We start from the raw sequence: 27135 nt of genomic DNA on the forward strand, positions 1-27135 counted from the left end.
GGAACGGACAGACAAATGTGGATTTAAGAGACACACTAAGGGGAGTGTTTAGCCCCCTTCCGTCCGTCCTTCCTCCCTCCCTTCCTGTGCTTTCTATCTTTCCCTCTCTTTAGGTCTGTCTCTCTGGTCTCTCAAATATAAAAATATGGCATATCAATCAACTGCACTGTGCAAACCATTTTGGATCCTTATACAACAAATTTAACATTTGATCATGTTACAGAGTTACCATCAGTTTTTAAGGTAACATAACAGCATTGCAGGTATGTTACAACAAAGAGTTCTTATCTTTTAGCTTTATATACTGACATTGTTAAAGATAAGTATGTCCAGCCTTGTTTCAAAATAATTTGGCAGAGGACTGTAGAGATGGACACGGATAGAACAGGCTTAATGATGGGTTGATGATAATTTGAGCTGGATGGTATGAACATGGAGTTTCAAGACACTGCTACCCACTTGTCTGTTTTAAATTCCCCAATTAAAAAGTTTTAAATTTTTAAAATGAGTAAATAAAGCAGTGAAAATTGATAATGTGCCTAATGACTATATTATCTAAATTAAAAATGTTGGACACTTGGATTAACAGACTATTTTATCAGCTCTGCCTCAGAAATAACATGATATACACTTAGAAATGTTTAAGTAATTCTAGCAATACGAATACTGAGGATCAGGGGAGCTGAAACAGTAAAGTCGAAGCGAAAGCTGTACTCCTTCCTTTGGCACAAGGTCTGCGGCCTCTTCCTCACGCCTCACTTCACCTAACTTTCAATGTATTTGCTGAGTGCTTACTATACGAAAGGCACGAGGTTGGGGGAGGCGTGCCTTTTAGAAGGAACAAAGATGAGATACATACAGTACCTGTGCCCTTGACAAGCTCATAATTGACATTATCTCACCTATAAAATATTAACATTTCCTTTAAACAAAAAAGATTTTTATTTGAAAGTCACAGCAATAGAGAGTGAGAGGAAGAGACAGGGTAGGAGAGAAATCTTTCATCCATTGGTCATTCCCCAGATAGCTGCTACGGCTGGGGTTGAGCCAGGCCAAAGTCTGGAGCCAGGAACTTCTTCGGGATCTCCCAAGTGGGTATCCTTCATTCCTTTTCCCAGGCTACCAGGCAGGAGGTGGACCAGAAATGAAACAGCCACAACGGCCACAGTCTAAGGACTTTATCTGCTATAACAACGCTAGCCACTTCTCCCCTTTTCTTGATGCTGGGTCCCAAACTTCCAACACTAATTTACAAAGTATTTCACATCAAAATTACTGGTTTTCATTGCGACGGGGTATAGCATTTACAACTCCAAGAAATGAGATGCTGCAGACTTGGTATTTTAGGCTTGGTTCAGCCACGGGGCTTGGGTGGAGGGAGCCCTCAGCGACGTGGCGGCTGCTGGAGGTGCCTGAGCCAGGTCAGACCCAATGCCTGGCACTCTGGCCATGACCACTGCTGCCACACAGTGAGCAAGACTTGGGCTTGCCCCGGCCTGAGAGATTTCTCCCTTCAAGGTAAGTACGCAGTGAGGGAATCTTAGGAACTGGATTAGGTCCTTGGCTCCACCCTGTCGCCACCACTTTGCAGCGGGAGCCTAGAGGGTGTTCGTCCACGAGGCTTGAGTGGAGGGAGCCCTCAGCTGTGTGGCAGCTGCTGAAAGTATCCGAGCTAGGCTAGTCTCAATGCTTGGGACTCTGGCCTGGACACTGCTGCCACGCAGTGAGTCCTGGGCTTTGGGTGGCCAGTGCACCAAGTGGTGCCAGGCTCCACCTGCTGGCCGCCATAGCTCTAGGGTTTTTAGAGTAATTGCTGCCTAGGGACATCCATGGATAAGGCCACTGTGCGTGTAGGTGAGGAGTGATTCCTGTGTGACAGGGTCACTGAACTTGCAGGCAAGGGTGGGGACTGAGACCTGGTAGTTTGGGGAGAGAAGAGTCCATCAGAGCTGTTTGGGTCAGCCTGATTCACCAGCCCACATGGGAGTCCTGAGATGGGCTATTAGCACGGAACATCGCTGACTGCCACACACCAGATCACACAAAGCTAAACCTATAATGGGTAGAGAAACTCACATTTCTTACCACTTTTGCATTTTAACTTACTTAGGCAACCCCTGAAATAATTTTAATCAGATTAAATAATTCATCTAATTATAACTAAGCAAAACTCTTCAATGCTAACAATAAGTTAATAGGTTAGGCCTGCTTCGAGATCAGCTCTAAGAAACAAAGCCACCTTGTCCCTGTTTGTCACTGCCTTCTGCTTCCCTCCTTTTAAAATAAACCGACATATCCCCCAAATGCTTCATATGTCATTCTCTGTCCTAAACCCGAATCTGCAGTAGCTGTAGGTATTTAAGTTTTATATAACTGAAAAGTTCTCAAGTCTTAAGAAAAAGTGAATAAATATTAAAATAAAAACTAAAACATTGTTAGATGGCTGAATTCTTATAAGCTTGATTAAATGTGCTTAACAAAGGCACTCACACTCCCTATTCTGCACAGGGGTGACAGTGAGAAGCAGCAGGTTTAAACAGCACCAGGACACACTCATACCTGCATGGTCCTTCTTTTAGTTAATGTCACTTGAAAGTTTTTCCATTCCCAGCGTTGCTCCACCACATGCGCAAACACAACATGTCCATTTCCACAGGCTCCAGCGATCTGAGTGCCATCAACTGACCATGCAATATTAAATATGCTGCCAGTGTTGGGTTTCTCTAAAGCATATGACCACTGGGGAAAGAACAAAAGGAAAAAAAATGTTTACTGAAAAAGTCTGTAACAAGTTTTAGATTGGGCACATGCTAACATATTTAGATAATTTTTCAAAAGAATGCATCTTTATGCTAAAATTATTAAAGGGGAAGGCTTCTTAACCTATTAAGACATCTATTGTAACACCTGCACCTACATCAGTTTTGCTCCTAATTCCAGCTTCCTGCTAATGTGAGCAAATAAACAGTAAGAACACAACAATGTTGTTGACAAATGGTATCATGTGTATTTCTGCTCATTTTTCAATACAAATATTTGCTAGATGGATGATTAATTTATTGTCAAAAAAACTCATATTCTCTTTCCATTCACTGAACTTCACAATCCACAGTCTAACTCTCATTTTCGTCTGTTCCTGGTTCAATATTTTTGCTTTTTCACACTTTTTTTTTGTAGAAATGTTTATCAACAATTAATAAAAGGAAGAAACACCCTATAGTTTGAGAGAATACAGTTGCAAAATATTTATCTGATTAATAACTAGAATGTATCAGTCACTGCTCCCCACCCACAAAAAAAACCCACCTCAAAAAAGAAAAACACCAATCCAGTTAAGATATTTGCAAAGATGTTAACAGTTTTCAAAATTAGAAAAACAAGTGAGCAATAAATCTATGAAAAATACTCAATGTCAGTTTCCATTAACGCAATATAAAACTAAAATAAGGGGCCCAGCATGATAGCCTAGTGGTTAAATCCTCACCTTCCACACGCTGGGATCACATGTGGATACCATTTCCTGTCCTGGATGCTCCTATTCCCATCCACCTCCCTGAGTGTGTCCAGGGAAAGCACCAGAAGACAGCCCAAGGTCTTGGGACCCTGTGTTCACATGGTCGACCCGGAGGAGGCTCCTGACTCCTGGCTTCGGATCAGCTCGGCTCCAGCCATTGTGCTCACTTGGGAAGTGAACCAACGGAGAGAAGATCTTTCTCTGTCTCTCCTTCTCTCTGTTAGTCTGACTTTCCAAGAAAAATAATCTTTAAGTAAACAAAAATATGAAACAAAATGAGATATCACCTCATCTTTATCAGAATAACTATTACTTAAAAGAGAGCAACAAATGCTAGCATCTGTGCTTGGAGGGAATACAAATTAGTGTGGCCCCTGTGGAAAACAGTATGGAGATTTTTTAAAAAATAAAAATAGATTTGGGCTCGGCAGCATGGCCTAGTGGCTAAGGTCCTCGCCTTGATCCCATATGGCCGCTGGTTCTAATCCCGGCAGCTCCACTTCTTCTCTGTCTCTCCTCCTCTCAGTATATCTGACTTTGTAATAAAAATAAAATAAATCTTAAAAAAATAATAAAATAAAAATAAAAATAGACTTGCCATTTGATCCATTAATGCCACTACTGGGTAAATGCCAAAAAGACTCACTGTATCAAAAGATACCTGCTCCGCCATGTTTATAGCAGCATTTTCACAACAGACAGAAAATTGATCTGCCATATGACCAAGCTATCCCACCTTGTGAATATATCCAAAGGAAATGAAATCTACATATGAAAAAGTGACCTGTAGTCCTATATTTACAGCAACAGAATCTACACTAGCAAAGACATGGAAAAAACCCAAATGCCCGAAAAAGAGGCGTGGATAAAGAAACTGTGGCACATCTACTCTATGGAATGCCACTCAGCCATTAAAAAGAATGAAATTCTACCATTTGCAACAAAATGGTCCCAATAGCGAAAAAAGCCAATCCCCAAAGGACAAATATCATGATTCTTTCTGATATAAAATAATATTCATGCAAAACAGAAGCTCAATAGATACACAGGTAAATATGTATACATGTGTTCATCTCAAAGAGCTGTATAATGGAGACCAGCATACTGAGAAGGGAAGACACATGGTGATATGCATCTCTATTCCAGAATAACAGATGGAGGCTGGATTTTCTGCAATTGTGTGTGCCTACAGTGTCAATACACCTAACAGCAGAATGATGGACCTGTGACTGCTGCTGAAAGACTATATTACTTAACAATGTATGAGAAAATAGCTGGGGGTGGGGAGGAGAGAAGAGGAGAGTGGGAAGGGAAGTCCCTGAGCACATGGAACTACTTCACGAAAACCAAAACCAAAACCAAACAAAAAAGTGTATGAACAGGCTGGCATGGTGACTCAACAGACTAATCCTCAGCTTGCAAATGCTGGCATCCCATATGGGTACCAGTTCATGTCCCAGCTGCTCCACTTCCCATCCAGTTCTCTATTTATGGTCTGGAAAAGCAGCAGATGATGTCCCAAGTCTTTGGGATCCTGCTCCCACACGAGAAACCCTGAAGAATCAGCTCCTGGCTCCTGGCTTGGGATTGGCTTACTCTGCTCATTGTAGTCATTTGTGGGGTGAACCAGCAGATGGAAGATCTTTCTCTCTGTCTCTCCTTCTCTCTGTAAAATCTGCTTTCAAACAAAAATAAATAAAACTTTTTTTTTTATTGAGTGAGCATTTACCTCTGTATGTACTTGGATTTACCCAAGAAACAGGCAGTAGTGACACAAATCTGTGTGTGTGTGTCTAACAGTACGTCCCAGAATTGTTGTATATGGAGATGCACATTACAGTTCGGCTAATCACAATGTGACCAGTATATTTCACGTCAGCTCTATTATTTCATGTAACACGAACATACAACTGTTGCTTTCAAATAGCCTTTCCTATCTAGTCCATTTAATTTGCTCTCCCTCTTTTAAGGAATATGCTTATTTTACATCATTATCCATTTTGCTTTGTTGTTCTTATAGTTCTTCCAGTTTGATTTTCATTCTTGTAATGAAAAGGGTTTTTTTGGTAGTAATTCCCTCCTCAATTCTGTTAATTTTCCTTAAAAAAAAATCTTCCTTTCCCTGGTCGTCTAGTTTGTGCAATATGAGACTCCTGCCTGCCGTGTCTCAGTACAGTCCACCTGCTCTCAGCTGCTGCGCCGCAGTGTCTGCCGGCATGTTCCACTGTCCTTGACCAGCATGTAATTTTACCATGATACGCTTCGCCAACTGTTTTGAAGAGAGATGGACTTTGCTCTGCTTTTAAGAGGGCAAGATACTCTGCCCGGAGAGCTACAGAGCTCTCTCTCTTCTGTGTCCTCAAGCTAATATTTTTTCATGTGTCTACTTTTGAAACCTTCATGCTCTACTTTTTTCCTCCCATTTTATCTAGATCTCCTCCTTCCTTTCCTAAATTCTCTGGTCTGGTCCATCTGAATTTTGCTCCTAAAAGTTTTCCTTCAATGAAGGGTTTTATCCTAAAAGGGGTTCTCAGCTTCAAGAACAGGAGACCCCAGCACCACCAGAGCCTGTCACCATCTTGCACTTCTCCCTCAGAACTGGATCCCACAGAATTCCTCCGCGTTTCAGTTGCTGTTTTCGGATTGCCCTGTCACTTTCAGCTTCCTTTTGGTGGTCGGGAGTTCTTCTCTTCCCTGGCCTGGGAAGCCTGGCAGCCTCTCCTCTGCTTCCTCATATACAGAAACTGATCCCACACGTATCTACCCACAGCACTTGAGAAAAACCACTTGTGGTGGGGTTTTCTGGAAATAGCTTTGCTGCAGTTGCCCTCTGAGATGTGCGTTTGGTCTGTTTCCCCTGCTTAATTGAAAGGGAGGATTCAAAAGCTAAAGCTGTATCAGTGCACCTAGCAACATGTACAAACCTCAGAGACATAGGATGGAGAGAAAGAGTCCCATACAAAGGTGCACATGCTGTACAATTCCATTTCCACCAGGGCTGAAATAGGCAAACTAATCTGTGAATAGCAGAAATGAGAACAGTAGTTACCGTGCAGGGTAACTGACTCAGAGTAGGAACAAAGGAAGTTCCTAGGGTACTGATAATACTCCTGATCAATACTGTGATGGTTTCACAGAAATTTACATTTGTAAAAAATGACTGAGCTGTACACAAAGATATGGTATCAAAGTTATAGCTCAACTTATATATTAAAAATTGCATCATGGGCCCAGCACAGTAGTATAGCAGCTAAAATCCTTGCCTTGCATGCCCCAGGATCCCATGTGGGTGTCAGTTCTAATTCCAGCAGCTCCGCTTCCCATCCAGTTCCCTACTTGTGGCCTGGAAAAGCAGTCGAGGGTGGCCTAAATCCTTGGGACCCTGCACCCACGTGGGAGACCTGGAAGAGCCTCGTGGCTCCTGGCTTTGGAGTAGCGCAGTTCCAGCTGTTGTGGCCACTTCGGTAGTCAATCATCAGACGGAAGATCTTCTTCTCTGTCTCTCCTCCTCTCTCCATATCTCACTTTCCAATTAAAAACATGAATAAATCTTGAAAAAAAATTTCCTCAGTACTATCATTCCCCTCCAATCTAATTTTGCCTTGCTTTCATAAGATATGAATATTTTGAAACTATAAAATATTAAGATAAAATCTGTATGTCATTTATATAATAGCAATATTTAAAAAGATATAAAATATCTTTATAATAACCATAGCCATGTAAAAATTATCTGCTGAAAGATACAAACATTTGGAAGGGATACAGAAAAATGAAAATACTTAACATTTTAAATTTTAATGGATTATTTTTTCTATTTTTGCTTTCATTATTTTTGTTGTTCTGAGTTCCCTTAAATTTACGCAAAATACAAGCTTATTCTGCATTTCTAACTGGGTTATTTAATGTTACTTATTATTTTTGCCTTCATAACACTGGTGAGATTTTAAATTATTTGCCTAATCTTTTTTTTAAGATTTATTTATTTTTATTGCAAAGTCAGATTTACATAGAAAGACAGAAAGATCTTCTGCCTGATGGCTCACTCCCCAAGTGGCTTCAACAGCCAGAGCTGAGCTGATCCGAAGCCAGGAGCCAGGAGTTTCTTCCAGGTCTCCAATGCAGGTGCAGGGGCCCAAGGCTTGGGCCCATCCTCAACTGCTCTCCCAGGCCAAAAGTCCAAGTAGGAAACTGGAAGGGAAATGGAGCACCCGGGAGACAAACCAGTGCCCATATGGCTCACACAAGGCAAGGACTTTAGCCACGAGGCTACTGCACTGGGCCCTGTTTCCTTAATCTTAAACAAATATTTTTCGCTTGGTTTGGTATAAACAATTTCAAAAAAAAACAAAAAAAGAACAAGATGAATATAAAAAAAAAGCAGTAATTATAAAAGAAATTTGTAGGACACAAAACCGGTCTGTAGTCACAAGATGACATACAGCTAAAACACAAGTGCCATTCTGAGCTGCCTACCAAGAAGCAGTATGACACTGACAACAAAGTCCAAATCAATGGCTGTTTGCTTCTGAAAGGTTCAGCAACATGCATACATATATACTAAGGCAGAGAAACCTTGAAACAACATGAGATTGTAAGCTTGGTTTTGTCTCAGAACAAACATTACTCACACATCCAGGATCGATGGATTCTAGGACTACTAAAAGTTTTTCAAATAGAATCATGTTCCTGGGTCATGAATGGTGTGCTAGGCCTTTCCTCTCTCTCCCTCATCCAAATCCTGTTTTCTGACAGACAAGTCACTTAGAAAATGGCATGATAAAAACCAAGTTTAATGTGTTACTTACATGACAGAAATTTTTTTATTTTATTTTTAATATTGTTCATATAACTAAGAGGCTTGCCTGTCCACGTGTACCTCCAATGAGGGTGGGGAGGCTTGAGGTATGGAGGAGGCTGGGTGGGACAAATTACATGATAATATCTTAAGAAATGGTTCTTATTCATACTAATGGGAGAGATTTTCTTCTCCATAAGTCGAGTGAGATCATTGCCTAGGACGGCTTATCCCCATAACTCACTGCTGAGACTGGCCCTGAACTGCAGCCATAAAGATACAATTTCTATTAGTGTTTTATTAGTGCTACAACAAATGACTGCTAGACGCATAAAACAAGACAACTTCATGATTTTACAGCTCTAGACTCAGCGGCCATAAACCTAACATAAGCTTCCCTAAATTAAAATCAGATATTACCAGCACCGTGTTCCTTTCCCAGGAAGGATCTGTTTCCTTAACCATTCAAGTTGTTGCCGGAATCCATTTCCTGGTAGCTGTAGAACTGATGCCCACTTGCTGCTTTTGCTTTTTAAGATTCAGATTCAGATATGAGCATAAACATAAGAAAAAGGATTCTTACCACTTTTAAGAGGTAGTTTAAGTTTTGTGATTTTAGCTTCCAAAGACTTACAATAAAAAAAAAACTAAACTAAGTAAGATTTTGGCTATGTTGTTATCACGGTAGTAAGAACTTGGTCTTGATCATGCAGGACTAGATTCACAAGGATTCCAAAAGAAAGCATTTTAAATATCAAACTAGATATATTTTTTAAATGAAGTAAGAATCAGGGGCGGTAGGGTGGTATGGCACATTAATCCTCAGTCTGTGGTGCCATAATACCATATGGACACCAGTTCAAGCCCTGGCGGCTCCAGTTCCGGTCCATTCCCTGCTAGTGGGCTGGAAAATCAGCAAAGGACAGCCACGACCTTGAGCCCTTGCACCCCTGAGGGGGACGCAGGAGAAGTTCCTGTGGCCCAGCTTCGGGTCAGCTCAGCTCCAGCACTTACACTCTCTAACTCTGACTTTCAAGTGAAATAAACGAATCTTTTAAAGAAAAGAAAGCATCAAAATAGGCTTATGACATCAAATAAAACATGTATTTAATATCCTATCATACAAATTGTAAAAAAAAAAAACCTGAATATTGAGAAAAACTGTTGCCCTCTTCTTAATATGTCCTAACACTGAGAAAAATTAAATCATAGGTAAGACATAGGTGCCTATTTCAGAGAAAATATGGACATCTTAGAATAGTCGAGGAAAAGTCCCTTAGGGAGAGATTTTGAATTGTCAAATCAATAGTTCCTCACAGATGATACAGCAAATAATTAGATGTGGCCTAATGGTTAACAACAACAAAAAAACCTATACAACTCTTTAAAGGGGAAAGGGCAAGAAAGGAAAAGGTAATTTAAAGACCATGAAATAAAAGGAAATAACACCTTTTCTTAAATCAAGGCAAAGGTTCCATTTTTTTACGATTGGTACTGGCACAGCTAAGAAGGTGTGAATGCTGGAGCCTGGTTTCCGAAGTACAGACAAGACAACAAGGTGAGAGCAATTGACCACTATTCCCCTAAAACATGGGTGGACATCGCGGGACACACCATAAGCTCAGGCAGAGCCGGACTGGCCCTTACACACGTTACAGAAGCTTTTAATGATTTAAACACTGCACATGTAAAAACATTAGACAGACAAAAGTAAATTTCTCTACATCCAAGTCTATTGATTTAAATTTATATTTTTATCAATATTATAAAAAGACCGAACTAAAATTTGTGTTGCTCAGTTATATATGTATGTGTGTATGCATTTATAGTTATATGATCTTTGATCATTTAAAGATATTTTTGCTCTTGTTTTTTTAAAAATTCTCAATCACAACGAGGAACTTCATTTAAACTAATTAAGTCTCATAAACAACAAGCTCAGACATATCTGACATTTCATCATTACTCTTTCTCTTCTCTGGACTTTCTCAGTAATTATAACCTCTACCATTAAATCACTATGTTATATAAGTATCTGTTAACATAAGTAGAGGCTGAATTACTCAAGGAAAACAGATATGTTATTTACTGAGTAGCTAGAAAAACATACAGAAATTAGCACTCATAAATACTTGTCAAAGAAATGAATGGGTTTGTATCCATAGCAAGCCTTTCTTGCCAGAGCTAAATCATGATTTTAAGCAAACTAGAGGTTTACAATTAAAAATAAATCCAAAGAGCAAATGAAAAGGCAGAGATTCCTAAATTTCAAAACCAAGAATTGGCATGTAGCACAAGTTAGGCCGCTGCCTGCAGCACCAACACCCTGTCCCTGTATCAGAATGGCCGCTCTGCCTCCGACCCAGCTCCCTGCTCGTGTGCCTGGGGAAGCAGCGAAGATGGTCTGCCACCACCTCGGACCCTGCCACCACATGAGACCCCACAAGGACCTGCTGCTCCTGGCTTCAGCCCCGCTCAGCCTGGGCCGGCCTAGACCACTGTGGCCATTTGGGAATGAACAACAGATAGACGGCACCTCTCTCTCTCTCTCTGTGTATTCTGCCTTTGAAAGAACTTTGAAAGATTTTTGTCAAAAAGAAAATTTAAAACTAGCCTTTTCAAAAATCAATCAAACTGAGCAATGGATCAAGTCTAGTAATGAATTAGTCAAGATGTTGTCATCAAAAACTACCTTTCAACTGCACAATAATTCCCTATAATGCAACATTTGTAAAAAGCCATTATGTGTTAGCTGTTCTTTTTAAAGGCTTCAAAATAAATTCTGTAACCTAAATTTGTTTGTATCAATTGTTGAGTTTCTCAGCTCTGTACTATAGGGTCCCAGGCTCACGACATGGGAAACACACACATAGTCTATATTTTATGGCTTCTCACAAATGTGGCTTTATATCAAATCTGAAAATATAACATCCTTTTCTCATTGTTTCTCATTATAAAATTAGAAATGTATTCAGGTAAAAAGGAAATCTCTCAGCATATTAAATTAGAAACTTTTGAGAAATTCTACTAAAATGACTCTGAAACACAAATAACAAACAGTTTGGCTGCTTTCCTTCCCTTCTTTCTGTGCGAGAATCCAGGCAGTACCAACAATCTTCATGCCGACTTGGGTGAAGAGTCTGACAGCAAGGTTTATATACCCTTCACCAGCCTGCCAGACATATCTAACCAGGCCAGGTATGTGTGCTTACCTGGTGAGCTCTTCCCTTCCTTCTGGCTACCATCTCAAACAGAACAGTTGAAGACCTAATAGCTGGTCATACTGGTCATTTTGCATCATGTAACTGAGAAGGGGAATGTCATTCAGCTAGGAGACAGAAAGGACGTAGATATCGAAGTAGCAATCCAAGACAAAGACACAGAGGAACACTGTGTTCCCCCAGCACTCGAGTTCCGGACACCGATGGCCTACCTGTCCCCTTTCCCTGGCTTCTGAGAGATGGCATGTACATTTACATCAACTATAATAAAATACAGAATAAATGTGCAATTACATGATTGGCACCATCTGCCAGCCATGCTCAAGATTTTCCCACTTGCGGCATGCAAATGTACAGCACTGTTTCTTCTCACTTAACATGTCAATATTCAGAATTTTTTTTAATCACTAATACAAATGGAAGCCAGCAGGATAGCCAGTGCGCATGGAACTTGGGGTGAAGAGAGAGATGATCATCCAGTTCAGCATATTACATCGCGGAGGAAGAGCCCACAGCCCCGGAAGAGGTCTTCCACTTTGTCTCCTACTTATTTCCTTATCATATTCTTACTTTCATTTTGTCTGAAATGCTGTGAGTCGCAGACAAACAGGAAGATCTGCCACCCTCTGGTTCATACCCCAGGAGGCATTTAACTTTGTAAACTTATCACTGAAGTTTTGCCTTCAGAGGTTGACAAACATGCTGGTGCTACTACATTAAACTAAAATGACCACATGGACAGAACAATACGGACTGCTTCTATAAAGTATTGACCTGTCAAAAGATCACTTCTACCACTGGAGGAAGAGCTCAGATTTTTTTTCTTTCACATTCTGCAAGCTACTTTTGCATGAAGGTTATTTCCTGACAGGGAAATACAAATGAGTATTTAAACTAAAAACAAATAAACAAACAAAAAAAAAACAAACCTGATTTGACTTCTAAAATTACCTCTCCAATGCCAAACCTACTATTTTCTATATAACTGTACAGCATTAAGAGAATCCTCAGATGTATAATCTCTGTCAAAGATTCATGAGTTCAATTTATAAAATTGAGGTCTTCACAAAATTCAGGGAAATGTGTATTATGAAAATACTAGGAATGGCTTTCAAAAATTTTTGCACCAAAATAAAGTTTCTAATTCCATTTTCCACAAAGTATTTTTGCATATTACAAATTAAATTTCAGTTGAAAAGAAAAGAAATGCAGTTTCTTATAGTTCTTTGAGACACACAAATTTTTTTAAAATTAATATTCTCTTATGTACTACAAATTAGAATGTTATAGATTGTATTAAATTCTGCATCACTGATAATAAAAAGTTACAAATGACAGGGATACCAGTTAGTGCAGATCATGAATCATTGTGATTACTTTAAATGAATGAATGGAGAAAGTCTTTTTTATGATAATGACTGACTGAATATTCAGACAGGGAAAATGAGAATCACAAAACATTAACTCTTACCCAAGCAACAGCACCACCTACTGACAAATAAAAGCAACAATGTTAGTGAAAAGGCCAGATACAAGCTCAGATCTCCCTTGAATTCCATTCTGCTTAAGTTAGTGTAATTTATTAATACAGTCTGTATATTTATTTCTTTAAAATAATGTAAACTTTTTGCCTTTTATGAGTATTTTCCTTATATTCTTGAATCATGAATTTTTTTAAAAAATAAAAAATAAAATTACAGAATCTAGAAAATAGTTGTGGTATTATAATCTTTATTTTTAAGTAATTCACTTGTACCACAATTTATTTCACTAACCAGCCAGTAATAAACATTTAGCTGGTACATTTATTTTGATATTCTATGATCAAACAGAATAACCTAGGATAACCTCCTCCTTTCCCAGCTAAATATTCCCCACCACTTTATTAATGTTATCATTCATTTTTAATCTTCCATCTGCCAGAATGAAAAGCTATTAAGAGCAAGGAATTTACCTTGTTTACTGTTGTTCTTTAACATCTGGAGCAAGTGCCTAGCACATAATAAAATCTCAATCAATGTTTAGGAAGCAGTTAATGCATACAATATATAAGTGAAAAATAAATAAGTGATACATTTTTATACTTCCTTGAAGATAGAAGAATTATGTTAAAAGTTATTAAAACTACTCTTCTTCCATTTTTGATGACTTAAGGGCATAACATTTTTAGGTATTTAGATATCTAATCTACTCATGGAAATTGTTACGCATACACTTTGTATCCTTGCAGAATGATTTCTTTAAAATCCTTACAACTGAAGTTATTGTATCAAGGGATATGTACATCTTACATTGGGATATTTAATCTCAAACTATCTTTTTAAAAAAGTTGAATCACTCCACCTTCCCAACAACTGTATAAATAAAGAGGTTAATTTCCTCCTGTTCAAGTGAAATCAAGGTTGTTCTTAATTGTCTTTCCAACCTAGCAGGTAAGACCTGTCATTACCTCTTTTCCTTGCTTACTTGCTTACTTACACTGCTAGTGCCTATTCGCATTTGTTTATGAACTGACTATCCCCGCCTTCCGGCCATTTTCCTGGATCATTTCCTGAACAGCAAATCTCAAACAAGCAACTCTTACATTCCACTCCCACTCTAGCTCTCACATGCAGAGCTGATTTTTAAAACTCATGTTCAATCACTTAAAATGCTCTTTTCCTACGGAAGGAATGACGGTGGCAGACAAAGGGCTGACAGCCCAGCCTTCTTACAGGTAACATCTATACATCCCAGACAAAGCACAAAAACAACTCTTACAAGACTGGCAAGCAAACAAAAGGAGGCAGCAGCCACCAACACAGTTACTATTATACCAGTCATCCTACTAATAAGTGGGAAAAACTGAAAAATATGAGGCTATTGCAAAAAGTTTGTGGAAAGCAGAATTAAGATACCTTATTTCTATGCAGAAAATTTTGAAATCCATGCATATGCATACAAAATTTTACATGCAGTCACAGCAACAGTATTTACAATAACTTAAGTTTGAGACAACTTCAATACCCGTCAACAACAATAAATCAACAAAATATATCCAAAAATATAATACTATTTGTCAATAAAAAGACTGAAGTACTGGTACATGGATTAACTTTGAAACCATGTTTTTGAAAGAGATCAGCTATACAAAAACTACATAATATATTAATTAAGTTATATAAGATGTTCAGCATAGACACATCCCTAAAAAAACAAAATAGGTTAGTAGTTTCTAGGCGTGAGGAGTAGTGAAGGACAATTGGGATCAACAGTTACTGGGGCTGTGACTCCTTAAGTGAGAAGTGGTGATGACTGATGACTGCATACAGGGTGAAAAAATAGCATACAGACTTTAAATTGGTAAGATGTACAAAGTATGAATTATCTCAACATTTGTTCTTAAAAAGCTGTCTGAAACTTGAAACAACTCAACAGTTAAAAGGAAACAGATCCTAAAGTTCACACTCAGAAAAAGTAACACCTTGGTAATACACAATACAAACTAGTACTTTAAAAAAATTTATTTTATTTTCATTGGAAAGGCAGACATACAGAGAGGAGGAGAGACAGAGAGGAAGATCTTCCATCCGATGATTCACTCGCCAAATGACCGCAACAGCTGGTGCCGTGCCAATCAGAAGCCAGGAGCCCAGATCCTCTTCCGGGTCTCCCACACGGGTGCAGGGTCTCAAGGCTTTGTGCAGTCCTTGACAGCTTTCCCAGACCACAACCAGGGAGCTGGATGGGAAGCGGGGCTACAGGGATTAGAATCGGTGCCCATATGGGATCCCAGCGCGTTCAAGGTGAGGACCTTAGCTGCTAGGCCTCCGTGCCAGACTCAGTACTTCTTTTCAAAAAGTTTTTACTTGGGCCCAAAGTTTATTCTTGGGCCCAATGAGGTGGTTCAGTGACTAAATCCTCACCTTGTGAGCGCTAGAATCCCATACTAGCACCAGTTCATGTCCCAGCTGCTCCACTTCCCATCCAGCTCCCTGCTTAATGGCCTGGGAAAGTAGCACAGGATGGCTCAGATCCTCATGTGGGAGCGCCAGAGAAAGCTTCTAAGTTCCTGGCTTTGGATCAGCTCAGTTCCGGCCACTGCAGTCATTTGAGAAGTGAACCGGTAAATGGAAGGTCTCTCTCTCTCTCTCTCTCTCTCTCTGTCACTCTGTCACGCTTTCTTTCTATAAATCTACCTTTCCAATAAAAATATATCTTTTTTTTTTCAATGATCTGGGGCTGGGCCATGCTGAAACCAGATCAGAACTACATTTGGGTCTCCCCTGTGGCAGGGACTCAGTCACTTGAGCCATCACCTACTGCCTGCTGGAGTGTAGGACTCACCAGTGGCTTTTGATTCAAAATGTTTATATTTACAGGTCCTTAAAAAGTTACTGAAAATGTATATTATGTAAAACCAAGTATGAATTGCAAATTTCTTAACATCAAATAAACTTATACCAGTTCCATTTTTCACAGTTTTTCGAAGTACTTTGTGGATAGAATTATTATTTACAATAAGATGTTCTATACTACCTCAAAAATAATTTCTTGGGTGAGGCTTTTTAGCCAAGTACCATAACAGAGTAGTTGGCTTCAATTCCCAGCTGCAGGTCTCGCCTCCGGTTTCCCACTAACACAGCTGCTGAGAGGAGCACAGGGGCTCAAGGACCTGGGTCCTTCCACGCACGACGGAGAACCCAGGTAACACTCCCCGCTTCTCTTCTGCCTCTTGTACGCATTTAGGAATCGAAACAGTAAATGGGAATTCTGTCTCCATCCTTTTCTCTCTATTCTTCTGTCTCTGCCTTTCAGCATGTTTCCAAGCAAAAATGTTCTGAAATCCATGCTTATGAAGGGACCTCCGAAAGGCTGCGGATAAGGACTCTGGGAAGTTGTTAACGAGGACTCCAGAATCCTGTGTGCTGTGCATTCTCATGCTTATGACAGCGCATGCGCTCACTCAGCCCTAGGACTTACCCCCGTCTTATCACACAAGCGCAGCGTGTGGAATGATCCAACAGCAAACAGCTCTCCATCTGGAGCCCAGGCAACCGAGGTGATAGGGTGCTCGTGAGGCTGTGAGCTGTACAGGAGGCGGCCATAACTGTCCCACACCTGCAAAAGCAATGTTTTTAAAATGCGTTTTAGCAGCCACAATAGTATTACAACAAATTATTCTTCCATAGTGTATTAAATAAATATTTAGGAAGAACTACCTCATAATATCAACAGTTAAATGTCTTAACTTATACAAGAGAGAACATCAAAGTCCTTGAAATATAAATAATCTCAAAATGAAAATATTTTATAGCATTTATAATTTCCAAATTTTATTAAATCTTTCTTTTTAAGTTTTGTTTATTTTTCTCGGAAAGTCAGATACACAGACAGGAGAGACAGACAGGAAAATTTTCCATCCACTGGTTCATAACCTAAGTGCCCACAACGGCCAGAGCCAAGCCGATCAGAAGCCAGGAGCCTTCTCCTGGTCTCCCACGCGGGTGCAGGGTCCCAAGGCCTTGGGCTGTCCTGAACTGCTTTCCCAGGCCATTAAGCAGGGAGCTGGATGGGAAGTGGAGCTACCAGGACACAAACTGGCACCCATATGGGATCCCAACTCGTGCAAGGCAAGGACTTTAGCTGCTAAGCTGACACAACGGGTCCTAAATCTTTAATTAAAAATAAAACCTATTCTGCCTTCCTAAATGTGATAGCAATGCTTTGACATGTTCAGTAGTTTGATTAAAAACTTTCACCCATGGGGCCCGGCAGCATGGCCTAGTGGTTAAAGTCCTCGCCTTGAACGCCCCGGGATCCCATATGGGCGCCGGTTCTAATCCCGGAAGCTCCACTTCCCATCCAGCTCCCTGCTTGTGGCCTGGGAAAGCAGTAGAGGACGGCCCAATGCATTGGGACACTGCACCCGCGTGGGAAACCCGGAAGAGGTTCCAGGTTCCCCGGCTTCGGATCGGCGCGCATCGGCCCGTTGCGGCTCACTTGGGGAGTGAAACATCGGACGGAAGATCTTCCTCTCTGTCTCTCCTCTGTATATATCTGGCTGTAATAAAATGAATAAATCTTTAAAAAAAAAAAAAAAAACTTTCACCCATGAAGGACTCTACCAACTTTCTCTAAAATTACTTCTTTCAACAAAATACCTCTAATTATATTTTATTTCTTTGCACAATTTCTTTGGTCCAAAACCCTCCATAAGCATAAACCATTACTGCTAATTCTAAAAGCTGAAATGAACTGATTTAAATTAAGTCCCTCAAGCTAGGTGTTACAGTAAAGTTGCTACTTAATAAGCCAAATTCTGCAAGTCTAAAAAGGTTATTTTAAATTAGTCTTTTAAAATGCAACTCAGAATTATAATGAGAGTTGGTAAATTATTAGAGTTAAAAGACAGTAGCAAAATAAATGGCTGAAAGAAAATGTTACCACTAAAAATGTTTCACCGAAATCTGAGTCAGCAAGGTGAGCAATCTAAACACCACATACCTTATATTTACAGTCTTCCCCAGCAGAGAGGATCAGGTCGTTGACTGAGTTCCAGTCCACTTTTAAAATAATGCCATCATGAGCTTTCCACTGTGAGGAAATAAAAACCAGGAATTACAGCTCCCAAAGCACTGGGAGACAACACTTTGCCTCTCATCATCTCCTCAGAGACTCCTGCGCTCCCTCACTGGCTGTGTCACTTCCAGGTTGGGCTCACGGAAGTACCTAGCACCAGGACATCCGGCTCCAAGCTGCATCCCAAGGAATTTCCTCAGGCACCCAATCTCCACAAGAAAAATCACTTGAGACTGCACAATTTCAAACCTGATATTTTTGCGACCTTATGAAACTAACACATATTTCAGAAATGCTACTTGAATCTAAATCTCGCTCATGCCTTCATTAGTTGATCCCGGCACTGATGCTACAGTAACGCATCTTTCCAAATTCTTTTCTCTTCATACTGCATGGGAAAGTTCTTTAGGACTCTTTCCATTCTCTTACACCGATTTCCTTTCACTCTCTATCTACAAATGTCTTGTTGACAGTTTGACTAATCTGAGAATTTTTTTTAAAGATTTATTTATTTTTATTACAAAGTCAGATATACAGAGAGGAGGAAGAAATAGAGAGGAAAATCTTCCGTCTGATGATTCACTCCCCAAGTGACCGCAACGGCTGGAGCTGACCCAATCCAAAGCCAAGAGCAGGAGCTTCTTCCAGGTCTCCTACACAAGTGTAGGGTCCCAAGGCCACAAGCAGGGAGCTGGATGTGAAGTGGAGCTGCCAGGATTAGAACCGGCACCCATACGGGATCCCGGGCGTGCAAGGCAAGGACTTCACCACTACACTATCATGCTGGGCCCTGATCTGAGAATCTTTTGCAGAACTTCCCATATAGGAAAAAGATATCCCCAACAGTGTCAGCTGGAATTGGGGATGAGCTGGGCTGGGCCAGGCTACAGCACCCACGGGAAAAAGCTGCGGTGAGGCAGGCCATGCTAGTCTAGGCCACAGCACCAACCAGCACACATGAGAACCAGGGGGAGAGGGGGCAAAGCTGGTAGGGGGAATATGGAGGGCTCCCCTGCTGGACAACCACTCCCACTGGGGAGCGTGAGATAGGATGGGGGCAGACCAGAACAAGCAGGGCTAAAACACCTGTGGGCCTCATGTGAGCTAGATCAGAGAAAAGCCAGGCTGGGTTAACTGTTCCTACTGGTGCAAGCATAAATCAGAGTGGGTGAGGGTTGGTTGGGCTTTGCCACAGCATTAGCTGGCAGAGGATGGCACTGGGGGCTAATTCTGTCAAGTTAAACTCCAGAACCACCTGGAAAGGGCATGATCCAGGAGTGGGAGTGGGTCCAGTAGGGGACTAGTGGGCACCTCCCTCTTGGGTTATCACTCCCACTGGTGAGCATGAGAACCAGTACTGGGACAGGGGTGGCTAAACAGAACGGCACCTGCCTGCATGTGTGTGGGCTGGAACGTGGGGCTGGTTTGGTTGAACTAGACTTCAATGCCCACTGATATGAATGAGATGAATGGATGTGGGACAGACTAGACAAGTCTACCGCACATACTGGCAAGCATGGGAACCAGGGCATTGAGCGGGCCTGGTGGGGATTATTGTGGGTCGCTCTGACTAGGCTGCAGCTCCCACTGGTTTGTGCAAGGGCTAAGTGTGCTGGGCAGAATCAGGGTGAACTGCAACACCCATTGGTTCATGTGGAAGACAGAACTGGAAACAGAACTGAACCAGCAATATGCAAAGGTTGATAGGGCCGATGTTCTGTGCCGGACCCTGCTGGCAAGCACACCCAAGAATCAGGTCTGGGATCACTTCAGAAGAAGTTTCTTTGGGGATCCTTCCAACTGAATTGCTGATCTCAGAACCCCAATCATGAAGAAAAGTGCAGGTTCTTTGGTCTGACCATGGAGTGCATGTGTCAAAGCTAAGCCTCTTCAGAGCTCAGACGGAGCAGTGGACAGCATATCCAGGTGCACATGGAGGATATGGCAGCCCATCAGAACCTGCAGAGGACACCTGGTACCACAACAGATAACAGAGGACAGAACAAAACAACCAACTACACCAGCCATGTGTTGGCAGTGAAAATCTGGGCAAACATAGACTCTAAAGTGAACTATGTCAGCCAGTGGATTCTGAAGAGATTTCATCGTGCTTGGAATGGCGAGATGGGCAGCAATTCAGAACAGCTCAACTATCAAAACCGCTTGAGCAGAACGTCCAAGATGCCCCATATCAGCAACCTGGGATGGGTGGAAGGCTGGGTGGGGTTTTTCCCTTTGTCTTCCCACTTACCACAGATACTGAAAAAAAAAATAATAATATGGAAACAATGGTCTAGCCCAGTTTCCTGTAGCCCTTGACCCTTTGTGCCCTAATCAACTATGTAAAGATTATCAAAATAAAATAATTTAACAAAGAAAAAGGAAAAAGTTATCTAGGGGCTAGCCCAATGGCTCAACTTGCTAATCCTCTACCTGTAAGCACCCGGCTTTGGCATGACCAGGCCAGCCTGCTGACAAAATTTGGGGAATGAACCAGCTGATAAAAGTGCTCACAAGCCTTCCTTCCCTCCCTCACTCACTCTTCCTTTCAAACAAATGAAATAAATATTTTTAAGACAATTACCTCTAATAATTTACTGCCAATCTCCTGTTTACAAATTAATTTTCTAATACCCTGAGATAAACTACAAGGATAGATATTACAATATATATCTAAATATATATTGGTACAGATACTTAGATTCTTAAGAGCTTCAGCTTAAAACCACAAAATGAAATTTTATATATTCAAAATCCAGAAAACATGACCAATTTTCCATAAACTGTAATTTAAGATGTCAACCTGCATATTATATAGAACACAGAGATAATTTTCTGTTGTTTTTCAATTTATTAGGCATTTGAAATTCTTTTGAGTCATAAGCTCTTTGTCTACAGTAATCCTGCTGTTCCACTTTCAATGTCTCTAATTTACCATTATGCCTGGTATATAGTAATTTTGAACTATATTTTTAGCAAATGAATAAATAAACAAATGTCCTTCTTCAAAAACAAATGTTGATTATCTGAAAGGTCTATTTTTGTGGATATTCCCAATGTCAGCAGGTGTGCATATATCTAAGATTGTTGAAGTTTTAATTTCCTAAGAAACACAGAGTTACTAATTACACTACTTGATTCCGGTTGAATTTGGGTAATGGGTACTTTCCCTTCCCTTCACTACATCCTGGCCTACGTATTCAACTGAAGAACTGAATCATAATCCAATTAATCATGAGGATAAACGCAGATCCTGAGTTTGTCTCACCACATTCCCCTAGCTGTGAATCAAAGCAATAAACTACAAGATTTTATTTTCCCATTTTTGCTCTGTAATCTCACAGCAGATTTTCAGAGTTGAGACTTTGACTAAAGGTAATCAAAACTGATCTTTCCTAGAATTTTCCCTCCACAAAAAAATTATTACCTTAGTTAGATAAAGGCAAGTATTTGTATGTTTTATTTTCCCTTTGCTCCAATAATTCTTAACAGAGTGTTCTGCATGCAGTAAAAATGTAGATATATGTTAACTTTGTGAAATACACATTTATATAAAACAATCTATGTGCAAATAACTAATTTGGAACCAGGAATTCACCTCTATCTTCTTAGTCCTTGAAATTGTATTTCAATTGCTTCTGCTTAAACACTTCTAGATTTGCTGTTACCTGTCAGCCTCAATCACCAAAAGCCCTCGCCCAGGTCCGCCCACTCAACATCTTACTATCCTGACTGAATGACACAGATAAGACAGAGGGCTTGCTGGATGCACTGTCCTATATTCTTTGCAAGTTAACTCATTTAATCTCCATAACAATCACACAGCCAGCGTAGGTACTATGTCCCTAACTAAAGAGTGAGAAAGCTAATGGTCGAAGACATCTCACAACCTGTCTAATGTCACAGGTGCGTAAGTGAACATTCAGACCCAGGTGACTCTCCAAAGCCTGTATTCTTTTTACCCAAACTACACTGTGTCATTATAAAAATGTAAAGAAAGGCATTCTTTCACATTGGCATCAAATGACAAAATCCTGGATTTGGGCTGAAATTTTTTGTGTTCATCTGTTCCATCTAATCTTTCTTAACTGCCCCCTCTGACTGGCTTGCCATTGTGTAGTTATCGGTTCAGTTTTCTCTCTGCAACAATCTTTTCTCTCGGAACAGGTTTTTTTCTTGGTCCTTCACTTTGAAACAACCACCTATCCTCTCTTCACAATTCAGCCTCTAACAGCAGACGTGTGCCCTGTGGGTAAGCCACTGCCGGTTAGGATGCCCGCATCCTGTACCAGGAAGGCCTGGGCTTTAGCCCCTGTGCCCTTCTCACTCCAGCTCCTACTGGCACACACCCTAAAGAGCAGTGGGTAACGATGGCCCAAGGAGCTGGCCCGCCACATGGCAGACCTGCCTTGAGCTCCTGGCCCCTAGCTTTTTGTACTCCATCCCTGGCCACTGTGGACAGTTAGTGAGCACAGCAGTAGAGGGAAGCTCCCTGTCTGTCTCTCAAAGAAGTACACAAATTCTCTTCTTGAAGATTCTGCTTCTAAAATTAACTGTTCTTCTTTTCTGAACAACACAAAAGATGTGAGTTCAACATTTACCCTCATGATAAATATTCTCTATATACTTAGTAACATTTTATGCTCAAACACTTAATTTGTTCTAAGTAATATATGGACTCCTCCACTCTAAAAATACTAAAAGAATGCAGAACTCTTAGAGTTCAAGTGTTTCAACAGATAATGATGATAATGATGACAAAAATAAAACCTAAGCAAGCTCTTAACGTTTTGTGCTTCTGTTGCCTCAAATCTATGTATTTGTGGTTGGCTGCTAAATTTAAAGATTATATTTGTGCCAAATCATGTGACAATTTAGTAGCAGGAAACAATTTGTGATTTACTAGTGTCACATGATTTCAAAAGGGGGAAATAAACCCTGTTGAAAACAAATATTGTCTTCATTAATATAGGTCAATAAAACCACACACTTAGAGGCCTCAGACTGTTAAAAGACCACCCAGAAGAAAGGGAACTCTCCAAATAGCAGTCCAGCAAGTCCTGAGAACCATTTACAAATGCCTGAGAAATACCTGTAAAACTTTAGCATTTGGCTGAAGAGGCTTAATGATCAGCTGCTTGCCTGCTGTATAAAGGACCTTTTCTGAATCAGGGCCCCATGCTACTGAATACACCGGTGTTCCTGTAAATAGAAAGACAAAGACACGCAGTGTTTATGCTTTAAAAAAAAGATTACGAAGAAGATCAAAACAAGTAATTTGAAGCATAATTTCATTTCTTCATAACTCAGTGCTCACTTCAAACTAGAATATAATGTGATACTGAAATATGTACATGATTTAATATAAATTAATTCATTTTCAAGATATAAAGAGATATTTTTAAAATCATGGTTTATCATTTCTCATCAACAGTTCTCAAATATTTACGTTGATTCAGTACAATAAACTGACTATAGGGCCCGGTGGCGTAGCCTAGCGGCTAAAGTCCTCGCCTTGAAAGCCCCGGGATCCCATATGGGTGCCGGTTCTAATCCCGGCAGCCCCACTTCCCATCCAGCTCCCTGTTTATGGCCTGGGAGGGCAGTTGAGGACGGCCCAATGCATTGGGACACTGCACCCGCATGGGAGACCCGGAAGAGGTTCCTGGTTCCCAGCTTCGGATCGGCGCGCACCGGCCCGTTGCGGCTCACTTGAGGAGTGAATCATCGGATGGAAGATCTTCCTCTCTGTCTCTCCTCCTCTGTGTATATCTGGCTGTAATAAAATGAATAAATCTTTAAAAAATAAATAAATAAATAAACTGACTATAAAAATAAATGTAGGCGTAGAGACTGCACAGCACATTAAGCCACCACTTGACATGTCCACATCCCATGCCAGATGCTGGCTCAGATCCCTCTACTCCACATCCAAACCATCTCCCTTCTAATCCACCAAGGAAGCAACGATGATAGTTCAACCACTTGAGTCCCTGCCACCAACATAGGAGACTCAGGAGAAGTTCCTGGCTCCTGACTTTTCCTGACCCAAAAGATGAGATTCTCATTAATTCATTCTCTCTCTTTCTCTCTCCCCCACCCTGCCTCCCTTCCTCCCTCCCTCCCTCCCTCTCTCTCACTCTCTGCCTTTCAAATGAATAAATAACTCACAGGAGGAAAAAATGCATGTGGGACCAACATAGTAGTGTAGCATGCTAGTCATCAGCCCACAACTGCTGGCATCCCATGTGGGTGCCAGTTCATGTCCCAGCTGCTCTACTTCCTACCCAACTCTCTGCTTAAGGCCTTCGGTCCCTGCACCTATGTGGGAGGCAGAGAAGAAACTCCAGGCTCCCAGCTTCAGATTAGCCCATCTCTTCCCGTTCAGCCATTAGGGAGTGAACTAGTGGATGGAAGAACTCTGTCTCTCCTTTCTCTTTCAAATAAAAATAAAGAAATATTTTAAAACAGCCAGGTTCAGCAAAATCATGCTTCAACGCTATGAACTGCTAAATACTAAAATTAAAATAAACATGAGACAGCTGAATAGTAATCTATAGCCATTTTAAGATGTATAGAACCTGGTTATATATAAACTAACAAATGAAATGTCAATGTAGAAGTCACAGCATGTGGTTCAGAACTTGCATTCTTTTTTTTTTCTTTTTTAACATACTGGTTACTCAATACCATGCCAACTAATTCCATAACGTTATAAATTATTACTGATGTAATGTCAGAGCTTTTAATTGATAGGGATGATACTCTGCCAGCTCTACCTTCAGACCAGAGATGGTCTCATCAAGAAACCGTTCAACTTATCTGGACAATAAGATGCTGGACTCTGTGCATGGTATATGCTTGCAATGAGAGAATCTCAACTGAATTTGAACTGTGGTAATGCAACAAGGTGGAGGAATCCACCATGGGAGGGTGGGGAGGGGTGGGGGGAATCCCAGTGCCTATAAAACTGTGTCACATAATGCAATGTAATCAATAAAAAAAACTCTTAAAAAAAAGAAATATTTTGGGCCCGGCGGCATGGCCTAGCGGCTAAAGTCCTCGCCTTGAAAGCCCCGGGATCCCATATGGGCGCCGGTTCTGATCCCGGCAGCTCCACTTCCCACCCAGCTCCCTGCTTGTGGCCTGGGAAAGCAGTCGAGGACGGCCCAAAGCTTTGGGACCCTGCACCCGCGTGGGAGACCCGGAAGAGGTTCCTGGTTCCCGGCTTCGGATCGGCGCGTACCGGCCAGTTGCGGCTCACTTGGGGAGTGAAACATCGGATGGAAGATCTTCCTGTCTGTCTCTCCTCCTCTCTATATATCCGGCTTTCCAATAATAATAAAATCTTTAAAAAAAAAAAAAACACTGGTTTAGGTGAGGGACAAGAGTGTGATGGGCAGAGCCGGGGAGAGATGCGATACTCATTGGTTCCAATAGAGGTCGGGGCTCAGAAGAGAACCAACCCAGGGGTTAAAACCATCAGCTGATCGGAGTGATGGACGGTGGCGGGCACTGTGCTTACTAGTAGTACATGTAGGAGCCTGGACTGGGAATGCCTCAAAGTTTTTTTTAGGGGGATTCCCCTGAACAAAATGGAGGAATCAAAGCATTAATCAAAAAAAGATGGAAAATGGAGTAGATGAATCAACCACCTCAGCTTTATGCTTGCAGCGGAAAACTGGACAAGGGGAAACCCTAAGACGGACTATGTCAATCAGTGGACTCTGCACCAGCCTCATCATACCTGGACTGTTGCTGATGATATGTTGGTGCTTCTAATTGATCGAGGTGACGCTCTGCTGGCTCTGCCTACAAACCTGAGAGGGCCTCCCTAAGAGGCGGTTGAACTTGAACTGGACAAGTGGGATGCTGGACTCTGTATGGTGTAAACTTTTAATTAGGGAATCTCAACGGAACTTGAGCTGTGGTTATGCATCAAGGTGAAGGAATTCATGATGGGGGAAGGGTTTGGGGTGAAGGGGGGGGAATCCCAGTACCTATGAAATTGTGTCATGTAATGCAATGTAATTAATGAATAAATGAATATTTTAAAAAAAAAAAAAAAAGAAATATTTTAAAACAATACATGAAGGGTGGGTACTTGGCACAGCTTTCGATATTTCTAAGTACATAGATTCAATTCTTTTTTAAAAAAATGATTTATTTATTTTTATTACAAAGCCAGATATACAGAGAGGAGGAGACAGAGGGAAGATCTTCCATCCGATGGTTCATTCCCCAAGTGAGCGCAATGGCTGGAGCTGAGCCAATCTGAAGCCAGGAGCCAGGAGCTCTTCCGAGCCTCCCAAGCGGGTACACGGTCCCAAGGATTTGGACCGTCCTCGACTGACATCCCAGGCCACAAGCAGGGAGCTGGATAGGAAGCGGGGCTGCCAGTATTAGAACCGGCGCCCATTTGAGATCCCGGTGCATTCAAGGTGAGGACTTTAGCCACTATGCTATCATGCCGGGCCCTGGATTCAATTCTTGGCTCAGGTTCCCAATCCCAACTTTCTTCCAGTGTAAACCCCAGGAGACAGCAAGTGATGCCTCAAGCACTGGGATCCTAGCCATGCACACGGAGACCGGACTGCATCCTCAGCTCTTGGCTTCCGCCTGACCCAGTCCCAGCAGCTCCCCTCAAAACTATGGGCATCTGAGAAGTAACCTGGGACGTGAAAGCTCTGTCCTGCTGCCCCTTCAACTAACTTCTTAAAATGCACAAATAGCCTCATAAAGTAATTCCCATTTCTGATACGCACGAATCACATTGTCTCACCTGTTAATGGTGAGAAATTACTCCAAAATGGTACATTCCTCCTAACTATGAATTTATATTTAGCAAGATAAATATCAGGTTGAGGAAATTTTCTATTGTAGAATTTTTTTTTGCTGCATCCTTTAAGGATACAGATGGCTCTACTTCCTGGGGAAAAGTATAACTATGATTTACCTATCTCTTCTCTAACCACATGGAAATTTTTACTGTTTTCAATTTCTGATAGGTATTTAGAGGAGGTTTTCTCTCTTTTTGTCTA

The 27135-nt window shown here is 41.1% G+C and overlaps 1 protein-coding gene across 1 annotated transcript in view; it reads right to left on the bottom strand.

The window, feature by feature from the left end:
- Window positions 1-27135, bottom strand: part of IFT80 (intraflagellar transport 80) — a 109624-nt gene that overhangs the window by 53185 nt on the left and 29304 nt on the right. Inside the window, exons 6-9 of the mRNA XM_058661499.1 lie at window positions 23187-23296; window positions 18020-18109; window positions 16496-16633; window positions 2560-2739 (exon numbers count right to left, since the gene is read on the bottom strand). Of these exons, the coding sequence (XP_058517482.1) occupies window positions 2560-2739; window positions 16496-16633; window positions 18020-18109; window positions 23187-23296 (518 nt within the window). The remainder of the gene's footprint in view (window positions 1-2559; window positions 2740-16495; window positions 16634-18019; window positions 18110-23186; window positions 23297-27135) is intronic.

Source organism: Ochotona princeps, chromosome 3, assembly GCF_030435755.1.
Source record: "Ochotona princeps isolate mOchPri1 chromosome 3, mOchPri1.hap1, whole genome shotgun sequence".
Taxonomy (NCBI): domain Eukaryota; kingdom Metazoa; phylum Chordata; class Mammalia; order Lagomorpha; family Ochotonidae; genus Ochotona; species Ochotona princeps.